The sequence below is a fragment of the Netta rufina genome, assembly GCF_964035555.1.
Source record: "Netta rufina genome assembly, chromosome: 1".
Lineage (NCBI taxonomy): Eukaryota > Metazoa > Chordata > Aves > Anseriformes > Anatidae > Netta > Netta rufina.
In genome coordinates, this window is record NC_140123.1 from 147,926,286 (window position 1) to 147,937,658 (window position 11,373).

Consider the following 11,373-nt stretch of genomic DNA (forward strand, 5'->3'; position numbering starts at 1 on the left):
AAAGCAAGACAGGAGACTGACAGCAGTGCTCCAAAAAGGAACTGGTAACAGAGTAGTAATCACAGGGTGTTTGCAACCCTATATACCGTGGTCCCAAAGTGATCCTCAGCAGATTTGGCTCTAGAAGTTAATAACAATAATACATATATATATATATACACACACATATATTTAAAAGGTACATTTATGGTTGCAACATCAAAACATAACCTTGTATCCTAAAGCTAGGGAGAGTTAGCATTTCTGGTACAAAAATGCTTCTTTCTAAGAACAGCAGTTCATTCTGGGGAGGAATAAGGAAAGTGGTTTAAAATAATTTCTCGCCTCAGAAACAGTAAGTGTGTTGTCTTGCATTGCTGAGCTGTGGGCATGTTTAAAATTGGGCATGTCTGTTCTACAAATGGGTCCTAGTCAGTCTCTGACATGATATGAAGCAAAGGCTGCTTGGTAATGGAAAGCTTCTATTAAAAACATCTTCTGGGACTTTGCAATCATTACTGAAATCTGTTGGTATAAAATAGTATTTTTAATGAGACTGCTGAGATGATGGAAAACCTTTACAGTTTTGTACTTCAGTATCCTTGGAAAAACAGAGTCAGGTATTACAGATTATTATGCTGGATTGATTGCAAATGTGAGTGCTCTATTCTAAATTGGCATAAAACTGCTGCATTTCCTCTGTATGTGACACTTTCTTAAATGACCAACTTCTCATTTCCTTTTGTTAAATGATGTTTCCATCTTAGACACAGCTTCACCTACTATCAGAGCCTTCTGTGCAATTACAATAGTAAATATGCCAAAAGAATCTCAGACTGACTTATGAGCTCTTTATTTCATTGCTTGGTTCACACTGGCCCTGCTCTGATGTCTGATCAGTCCCTAACAAGTTCGCTCCCAGCACTGCTGGGTGCTGTGCTGTGTCCAAGGCGGGATGCAGGTTTCCCTCCATTGCTAGGATTTTTGCAAGTAGAGCTGAGTCTGTGACTAGACCAGCCTGGGACATGACAGGGAGTTATTTAGGAGCCAGTTGGACGTGGTCTGTAAAGCCTACCGCCTGGTAAAATGAGTGAGTACCAATAACTGTGGGTATGAAACAGTGAAATGAGTAAGTACCAATCACCTTGGCTGTGTAAGTCATACCTCCTGGATTTTGTGTTGGAAAAAGCACACCTAGTAAAGCAATATCTCCACAACTCTCACTTGCCCTTCAGCTCAGAGGCAGCTCTGAGCAATGGTTTCTAAGAGGTGAATGTGGGTGCAAGTCCTCTCCAAGCCATGCAGCACTGAACACACTACCCCAGCTGGTGTCAGCCACTGAAGCTCCCTTCATCCACCACCCCTGCTGCAAGTGTCGCGACTGGCTGGTGCGCTGCCACTCCTTTGGTACCGCCACTGATAGACAGGACTTTGACTACCACAGTTTATAAAAACTAGGCAGAATATCCAGACATGCCTGATTACAGGTCAGCCTCATAAGCAGTGTGGTGGGTTGACCGTGGCTGCCTGTCAGACCTCTGCCCAGCCTGGTGCAGGGGCAAGCCATAAGCTACCGTGCTCCGCACTGCACTGCTGGCATAGGAAAGCTGTTTGGCTTCTGCAGGCTTGCCATCTATCTTAGCAGAACAGACCTGCTACTAGGAAAAGGAAACAACCTCCACAGCTTATCTTTCTCCTCATGTGGCACGGGAGTGAGTGAGGGGAAGAGAGAGTGAAAGACTATTATGCTGTTCATGCTGTTTCCTTTATCTTAAGTAGTAAAGAGAGATCCTTATTGCTCAGAAAAGAGGCTCAATACCATTTTTTGCTTAAAGTTTAGCTTTAATGCAAACGACTTTTAACTCAGTTCATTTCTAAATTAAATCCTGACAGCTGTACAGAGATTCCACTACTTAACAGCAATGTCTTTAAGAAGTTTCCAAGAACACATAAAGGTCATCAAACACAGTGCTCTTAGACAGAGGAGAGAGGAATACAAGAAATTCAGTGGTTTGAATACCTCTTTATTTGTCATACACAAGAAATTTACCACTGCAGTTTCAAAAGTGGAAAACATGGTGATTTTTCTCTTTTGGGTGTTACTGGAGAAGTAAGATATGACAAAGTAACACACCCAGCCATTTTCTTCATGTTGGTTACTTTACTTATGCACACATTTACACACATGCACTCACACACACAGACACCCACCTCCCCATTTATTTCCCCCCAGGAATAAAGGTTTTAAAAATATTAATGGTTTTATCCAAATTAGCCATCAAAATTGTTATTAAAAATATCTCAACTTTTTGCATGAAAAAATATTTGTTTCCGTTTTCTGGCAAAAGAGTAATAACTTTTCACTTGGTTCAAGTAGTCAACAATGACTTCAGCTATTTCAGAAGAAAGGCGTATGCCATCAGTATTCTCATTTGCCATGAACATCCGGATGAACATGTCTTTGTTTTGGCAGAAAATCTTTTCTGCACAAGTAGCTCGAGCTTTCATACATCGTACAGCTGTGTAGATTTAGAACTTAGTAGCATGGTACAGTGGTGGATTTAGTACTAGGTTAAAGGTTGGACTAGATCATCTTTTCCAACCTGAATGATTCTATGATTCTATACTGTCTTCAGTGAATTATTATTTGCTGACATTAGACTCATTAGACTCAAGAGAAAGAACATAGTCAACTTGCTTTTCCACGTACTTACTGAATTTTACTGGGTTTAAACATGAAAAGGGGTATTTTCATTCAGGTATCATGCTGCTAAGTTTTACAGTTCATATAAAAAGGAGTTCTGCACAACCTTCTTCTGGCTAATCACAGCTCAGCTCCTGGGATACAGCACTGAAGTAATAAAAAGTTGCCTGACAGACACCTGTCAATCAGTATTCAGAAGAATTAAAAAGTACTTCTAGAATACAGGTAGAGGGAAGCTTTTTTTGGTCACAAAATCACAGAAGTTTTGTCACAGGTTGGAAGGGACGCCTGGAGTCCAACCCCCCTGCTCAAGCAGGCTCAAGTCCAGGCAGGTTTTGAACATCTCCAGAGAAGGAGACTCCACAACCTCTCTGGGCAGCCTGTTCCAGTGCTCTTCACCCTCACAGTAAAGAATTTCTTCCTCATGTTTAGATGGAACTTCCTGTGTTTCAGGTTGTGCCCATTGCTTCTCATCCTATTGCTGGGCACCACTGAAAAGAGTGCAGCCCTAATGTCTTGACGCCCTTCCTTCAGGTATTTATTATATACATTGATAAGATCCCTTCTCAGCCTTCTCTTCTCCAGGCTAAACAGACCCATCTCTCTCAGCCTTTCCTCATAAGAGGAAGGCGATGAGATCCCCTCATCATTTTCATAGGTTTTGTCTACAACAAAAAGGCTTTCTAAAAGATTTGTGGTAAACTATAGCTAGTAAGTACTCTTTTAGGAGCATTAAAGCAGTGGTAAATGCAGAATGTAAGTATCTATGCATCAGCAACTTTAATCTTAAGAAAGACCTGACAGTTCAAGATTTTTGATTATCTGCATATGCCAACTGTACAACACTAATAACATACAACATCTTTTGCTGAGAACAATTAACTTATTCGACTTAATCTTGAGATTTTAGAAGTTTCAGCTCATTGGCTGAAGACTACTCACAGGCAACTACTTTTTTTTTCCAGCAAGGAAGTCCTGACACCTTGATTACATAGGTAACCAGCATGTCTCCTGCAACTAAAGGCGCAGTACCCCTAATGAGAGCAGGAGATAGTCATTCCCTGCCTTTTGCAGCAGTTATAAAAGAACTATGAATATACTTCTAAGAAACAGTTTATTGTTAATCAAGCAATACAAGCACTGCATTTCACTCCTAAGCATGATAGTCTTAAATGAGAAGTTGACTTCTCTTTTCTTCACCCCACACCTGCCAGCACTATCTCATTTGTAGGCACAGCAAAAGGCATGAAAACTTTGTATTCTCATAAACCTAAACAAAGAGGTTAGTGACTTGATAAAAGTCAGCTGCTTAAGTATCACAGCTCAAAGCAACCCTTGTTCTGGTTCATATTTTTGCTACTTGTTTTGAATGAGGAAACTAACAAGAGAAAATAAGTCTCTGCTCCTGTTCAACAAATGAAATTTTAATTTTCAAGGCTTTGTAGGTTATGTAGGGACAAAAAAAAACAGTGCTGCTAAAAATTTATACAAAGAGTTAACTACAAGAGACAGGCTGTACAGTCTCATTTGCAAACGCTTTAATGCCTACTGTTGTAGACTATTAAAAAAGAAGGTTTTATCAAATTTTGAGTTAAAAAGGTAGAAGGCGACAACCTCTGAACGATGAACATTGGTAAAGATCTATCCTGAAACAGCTGTAACAAAATGTTATTTAAACTTGGCAGTCATAGCCAATCTTTATGTCATAACCATCAGAGGCTCCATCTAGTAAACGCATAGGAGCCTCAAAATACTACAAATACAGGAAAAGTTGATACCTTCTAAAAACAGGAGACAGACTGAGGATTTTAATTCTAAAACATCCTTTGTGTCTTTTTACCCCTTGTTTTCTATTGCACAGGAAGGACAGAGAGAATAAACATCTAACTGCTCACCTACCCAAGTACACAACTTACAAAAATCGCTTTTCTCAGTTATGCCAACACTAGAAAAGTGTTTGTAAGAGCTAAACATAACAGTGATTTGTTTTGCTGCTACCACAGTCTTGCATTTATCTGGTCAACATATTCTATGAGATACTCTGGATAAATCTGCTGCTTCTCAAAGATGACAAAGATAGAAGGGTTTGAAAAGTTATTCACACAACTATCATAGAAGTTCTGGCCGTCCTTCAAGGGAGGAATTACGTAAGAGGAATTACCAAGAGTGAACTCTCCCACCAGCACCCGTGCCAGAAACATGGTCTTGGGGGATGAGTCTTCCCTGCAGTAGTTGTCAGAGTAAGATGCATCCCTCGCAAAATAGCTTCCTGCAGAAAAGACACCAAGACAGGGTTGGTAAGACACCAGAATTGCAGGGAAAGATAGGATATAATGCAAAAGCACACTCATGACCATGAAGCAGTTCAGGAATGACCCTTCTAAAGCCTTCACTTGTCCTGTATGTCCTTCTTAGTGGAAATAACCACTGTGTATTACCTACACTTTTATTTTCCACAACATACATGTTAAAGAGCCACAGAAGTGATGTTTTAAACATGATCATATTCCTCAAAGACTTTCCTCCTGACCCCCAACCTTCCATCTTCCCCACTCTCACCCAAGTTCCTCTCTTGATAGTGGCTACTAAAAGTCATTAAAACTGCTTCAGATAGTTTCTAAGTATTCAGCTGCATGGATGGATAGTCAGCCTGTCTCGTGACTGTTCCACTTGGTAAGTTGATCTTTTCCTGTATACAGGACAGTGGGTAGGAATATAATTTTCTAACAAGGCAAAAAGCTTGTAACCAGGATGGCATTTATGCTCCTGGCAAAAAACAATTAATGCCATGTTGCCTTTTGCAGGAACTGGGAGAAACTGCAACAGAAGTAGGCCTGGACTAAGCTTGTTTGTTTTTGTTCAAGGACAGAATGGAGCACAGGAGCCAAGGCCTTTCATTATGCCTTAGCTCCAAATGATCGTTGCCAAAGTCACACATATTGTTCACCACAAGCCTCAGAATGGCCAAGTGCCCCCTTTCTAACTTCACACCTCTGTAGTAGCTACTGGGATTTTTTTAGCAAGCCTAAGGTTAATGAAAGAGCTGAAAAACAACCTTTGCCATAGACTGTCCCATGAAGGCCACAGATCCTCCAGTCAAAGTTTTGCTGACAGATGGCATCAATGTGTTTTTTGCTGGTCCCATGAAATAAGAAACGCTCATCTGTCTTTCCACCATTGCTCTTCTGCATTTTTTCCTTCTGCCTGCAATGAGAAGCAGTATCATTGTAGTTCCGCAGTGACTAGACAGGTTCCAGCTGTACTAGCGCTCAGAGACAAATTCTGAAAATGCCTAAGTTTTGGACGGACACAGTACAGTGTTTTCTCGCTGGGTTCAAATATGCTTTCATTGTACATAAATGCCTCCAGATATTTAATAATTAAAAATGTTTTGTTCCTTTCACTGCTTGGGAGGGAGGGGAGATTACCATTACCTGCTAAACATGAGTTCATGTTAAGGCTTTCCCTCAATAAGTGTTGTACTGTGCTGTAAAAGCTTTCAGTTCTGACCAGCTTCAAAACAGCGTTAGCTCCAGACGTGACTGACTTCCAGCTTCAAGGCTTCAGTGGAAAGCAGCTGGCCTAGACACAGGCCTGGCAGACATCAGAACTATTTGCTCAGAAGAAAGGTTTCCTCCCACCGAGCTCATCTGATTATTCGGAGCTCTACGTCTTGATTGGGTTCTGGTTTGCTGGTACATCTTTATCTATGTGTTGATTCTGGCTAGGTATTTCAGCGGGGGAGTGGAAACAGATTGTGAAATGCAGCTGCATTTCAGGAACACTTGTCTATCTTTAGCATGCAACTAACTACAGAGACCACAAACTTCATACACACATACCAGAGCAGTACTTTACACGTACCATTGATACAGTTCCCAGAGAGATGGGTTCTGAACTCTACGAATCCTTTTAATAACTGTTTTTGGCATTGTGCGTTGAAAGTCTGCCTTGACTTTCTTGTATTCATCAGAAGAACTGTCAAGATCAATCAGCTGTAGGGGAAGAGATTAAAAAGCTGCTCTCATCTTTTACTAAATCATAACAAAGCCACCCTACCTAGTGCGCTACTCGGACCTTTAAAGTCTTTTCTGTGAAATAGAGACACGAACAGCAAAAATACTCTTGGATAAAAGGCAGATTAGAGATCCCTACTCTCTAAAAGTGAACTCAGCTAGGGAACGTGAACTACTAAGGGTTAAGACACCCAGGTTGCTTGCTCACAGGACATTGAAGGAGCTGCATACTTTTGACCAACCAGCCCCTTTTGCTCTCTGTGCCAAGATACATGTGCACGCACCTATTGAACACTACCTAAATACATAGAAGAAATGAGAACATAAATACAAAGAATAAAGAATTTATGTTGCAGCAAATCAACGAGTACCTCTATACCCATAATCCTTAAATCTTTATAGTTTATCTCTCTACAGCCAGTGAACACAAACACTCTACTGCCTGTCGGGTTTTGAAATAAATTGAAAAGGCTTCATCTGATCAACCATTTTAGGGAAGAGTAGGGACATGCTGCCAAAAATCAGTTCCTGAAATAACAATCCTGAAAGCAAGCAAGGTTTTCTAGTTGCACATTTCCATGAAAAACATCAAAAATAGGGAAGGCTAACGCTGACATTCTTTACTGACAACTTGTTGAGGACGTGTACCTTACATTTTTCAGGTTAGCCATTTTAATGATTCACAACAGAACTCTTCTGTAGGCATAATTACTACAGTTGACAGAGATGGTGGTGGAGACAGGCAAAAAGTCAAAGGTAAGTCATGCAGCTATTAACTGGTTGTGTTACAGAGGTAAAAAAAGTTCACTAGAGTTATGCTAACATCCTCATGCCAACCTGATTTCAGCAATGCTCCATAGATATACAGCTGTCTACTCACATAAACCTCAGGGACTGGCTACCCTTAAGTTCCGAGGCACAATTCATCTCTGATGTTTCATGGCTTGCTGGACTGTTTTTAAAGCTGAGCATCTTGGGCATCAGTAACAGTCTTGCTAATACGGTAATTTGCCTTCAGGCCAGTTTGCCAAGGACTGGGATTAATATGTAGAAGTGAAAATTAATGCTGCCATAGTTACAGTGCCACTATTTGCTAGATTAAACTTGGTTCCAGTTTCACCTCTAGGCTTGCCCAGTGTGATATCAGGCTCAAGGTTACCAATACCTCTGCGTTATGTTACATATGAAACAGTCATCTACAAGGGCACTGTGACATAACAAACCTGCATACAAGAACAAGATGAAGAGATGAAACAAAAACCTCCAAACCTTGAATCCCAGGTCAGGCAGGGCGGATTTGTCCCAGTGAGCTGGAATACCCTTAAATTCTTCGGTACGCTTACAGCCCCTGTACATTAAAAGACATTACAAATAGGCAATTAAAACACAACAAATACTTACATTTTATATGCGTATGATACTAAACATTTTTGCCAAGTTTGGGGAAAATACAGGCAACTTAACATATTCAGAAACATTTCAAAATTGTCTTTTTAGTTCAGCAGATGAAAATATTTTTCCAAATCATTATGTCAAGACTTATGGCAGGAAGGAAGATGCCAAATGAACAAGGAATTTAGATATACGCTGAACTAAAGATGAAACTAGTTCTCTTAGTTGCAAAGAGTTGAATCTACACATAAAAGCCTTGATAAACTGGGGTAAGTACATAAAAATGCATCTACTATCACATCCGTATGTCAGAAACAGGACAAATACAGCCCTCCCCTGCTACTTCCACCCCCATTTCAGTTAGTATGTTTAGCTGTTCCTTCTTGTGTTGTTTAAAGAAACCACTGTGTGCTGCAAGAGAATGCATAAAAAAAAAGCTGTTTGTTACATGGAATTACATAAAACTTCTTTTTTAGAATCCCATCTTTTGTCTCCACCTCTGCCAACTACTATGTACCTCTCAGATCATCTGGTTGTTCTCACAATAATTGTTTCTAAACTCATACCTAGCTTTGAAAACAGATCTCAGATGTCAGAAAAGGTTGGTGTGCATAAACTTTATTGCTTCCATGTGTATCAGCTGCTTTAATACAACAGCTCCGTGTAATAAGCAGCTTCTCACAGCATTGCTACATGTTGAATTATCTCCCACTTTCTGTGGCCATGCCCAAAGGCGGTCACCCCCAAAGCTTATGAGTTGCTTTAAATCTGTTGGCCAGGCTGGAACACTGACCTGGCTACACAGTGATGTAGGAAAGGTTATGTCCCTCCTCCAACTGCCTTAACAGATGCTCCTTCACCTTAACACCCTTCAAGAGACTACATTCACGATGCACTATTTATTACGCATCACCCCAGAATGAGCAATTGCATGTACTTTACCTTGCTCTGGCCTTTTCTACATCTGTCTGAGACACAAATTTAGGTCTTCTGCAAACTTCTCTCTCTGTTGTATAGTGAAGGTTTTTCTGAATCATGGCTGGGAAAAAAAAAAAAAAAGAAAAAAAAAGAAAAAAAAAAGTTGTGGTTTAACCTGGCATGCAACTAAAGCACCACACTGCCATTCATGCACTCCCCCGCAGTGGGATGGGGGAGTGAATGGAAAAAAAAGGTAAAAGTGCAAGAACTCATGAGCTGAGATGAGGACAGTTTAATTGGAAAGTGAAAAAAAAACAGTAATATTAATAATTAAAACAAACAGGTGATGCACAACACAATTGCTCACCACTCACCAAACAATGCCCAGCCAGTCCTCAAGAAATGGCAACCCCCCCCCAGCCAGCTCCCCTCCATTTTGTTGTTCAGCATGATGCCATGTGGCATGAGATACCTCTGGTCAGTTTGGGTCAGCTGCTCTGGCTGTGCCCCATCCCAGCTTCTTGCATGCACCCAACTTCATTGCTGGTGGGGCAGCATGAGAAGCCCAAAGTCCTTGACTCAGTGTAAGCACTGCTCAGTAACAACTGAAATATGTTGTAGTATCAACATTATTTTCATCTGAAATCCAAAACGCAGAAGCACCATACCAGCTTCTCTGAAAAATTAACTCTATCCCAACCTGTCCTGAAACCTGGACACAGAACAATCAGCACGGTGTTTCAGAAAGTCTTTGCAATACAGCAAAATTTGACAAGATGTTTTGCCAAAAATGCTGAAAAAAAAAAGGAACCAAACTTTTCATCTTGTCACAGACATGGAATCCCGAAGAGGATGTGGAACCCACAGTGTATCTGTATAGCTCAAAGAGAATTCAAGTTTCCAAGAAGGATTCCAGTTTCAGTTTTGTTTTATAAGCTTTATAAGGAATGATAGACACTGGATGAATATTTTCCCTTCATTGTTCCATCATCCACTCTTTACCAAAGATGTATTTGGTTATGACAGTGAGTCGCACTGATCTTAGCTACTTTTTTCTTGATGCATCAGTGTTTGTTTCACATTTATTCACAATTACAGCAGTCTGAGGCAGATAGAAAATACGAGTTGGATCAGCAAGAGGTGCCAGGCCAGTCTTTTCCTCACTGGGCTGAAGGCTTCAAAGTTACTTGCTTTACTCAGCTGAAAATCTCCTATCTTAATGGGCACCAGGGGAGATTTAGATTGGACATTAGGAAGAATTTCCTCATGAGAGGGTGGTCAAGCATTGTAACAGGCTGCCCAAGGAAGTGGTGGAGTCCACAACCCTGCAGGCGTTTAAGAAATGTGCAGATGTGGCACTAAGGGACATAGTTTAGTCATGTCAGTTGGTAGGTCAGTTGATGGTTGGACTTGATGATCTTGAAGGTCTTTTCCAACCTCGATGATTCTATGATTCTATGAAAAGGATCATTGTAAAATAAATATCTACTTTTTCTCCATGGATTGTATCCCTTCCTTCTCAATTTGCAATCAAGATATTGTCTTCCTACATGTATCTGTAGATTTCCATCCCTATAAATGAAAGCTAATAGGTGTCATAGGCCATTCATTAGTGACCACCACCAGAGACAAATTACAGCAACTTAAATTTTAGAGTCATCATGTTCTGGATCTTGGGTCCTCTTGTAGCTATTGCCACACTGTATTTGCAACTATGAGTCAGAAACAGACAGTAGAATGGGGCTTCATCTACAGAGAGAGATACAGAGGGTAAAACAAAACAAAACAACAACAAAATACACACCACTAACACCACCCACCCCTCTCGGCTCTACCATGCACAAAAGCAAGCTTTGGAAGAAGTCTCCATTGCATTTATTTGCCTTGGTTACTAAAAAAGCCAAAACCTTAGGAAAGGGATTAATTTACTATGCAATTTTCTAAGCCACAAGTTCCCTATCCCTTCCCTACCCTATAGAGAAGATTCTAGTACTGCTTTCAAGTGAATTGCAAACAACATATGCCCTTTCTGCTTGTTTTCTTGATGCAGAATGAGATAGTAATGGGGAGCTGGATCAAAGGCAACTAAAGCAACATGACAGGTCCAGGCAGGTTGATCGTTTTCCACAGCCTCTGAAAAGGACACTTGGAAAAGCAGCTGCATTAGAGAGGACAGCTACATATTCTTAACAAATGATTTAAATTTCCTGAACTCTTGAAAAACACATCTTTGTACGTTGACACACTCAAGGTATTTCTGCAGCCCTTCCAGACAGGCAGAGATATGCAAAGAAAATGTCTGCACAAATCTTGCCACGCTAAGGAACCATCTCACACCTTGCCAAGAATTAATTTTTTGCTAGC

At 40.5% G+C, this 11,373-nt stretch overlaps 1 protein-coding gene across 1 annotated transcript in view; it reads right to left on the reverse strand.

The window, feature by feature from the left end:
• Positions 1 to 1,840: 1,840 nt before the first annotated feature.
• The window catches only part of LOC311220850 (protein mono-ADP-ribosyltransferase PARP12-like), a 16,181-nt gene continuing 6,648 nt past the window's right edge, over positions 1,841 to 11,373 (reverse strand). The window contains exons 8-12 of the mRNA XM_084304493.1: positions 9,034 to 9,134; positions 7,969 to 8,047; positions 6,548 to 6,678; positions 5,739 to 5,887; positions 1,841 to 4,952 (exon numbers count right to left, since the gene is read on the reverse strand). Of these exons, the coding sequence (XP_084160619.1) occupies positions 4,678 to 4,952; positions 5,739 to 5,887; positions 6,548 to 6,678; positions 7,969 to 8,047; positions 9,034 to 9,134 (735 nt within the window). The 3' untranslated portion in view covers positions 1,841 to 4,677. The remainder of the gene's footprint in view (positions 4,953 to 5,738; positions 5,888 to 6,547; positions 6,679 to 7,968; positions 8,048 to 9,033; positions 9,135 to 11,373) is intronic.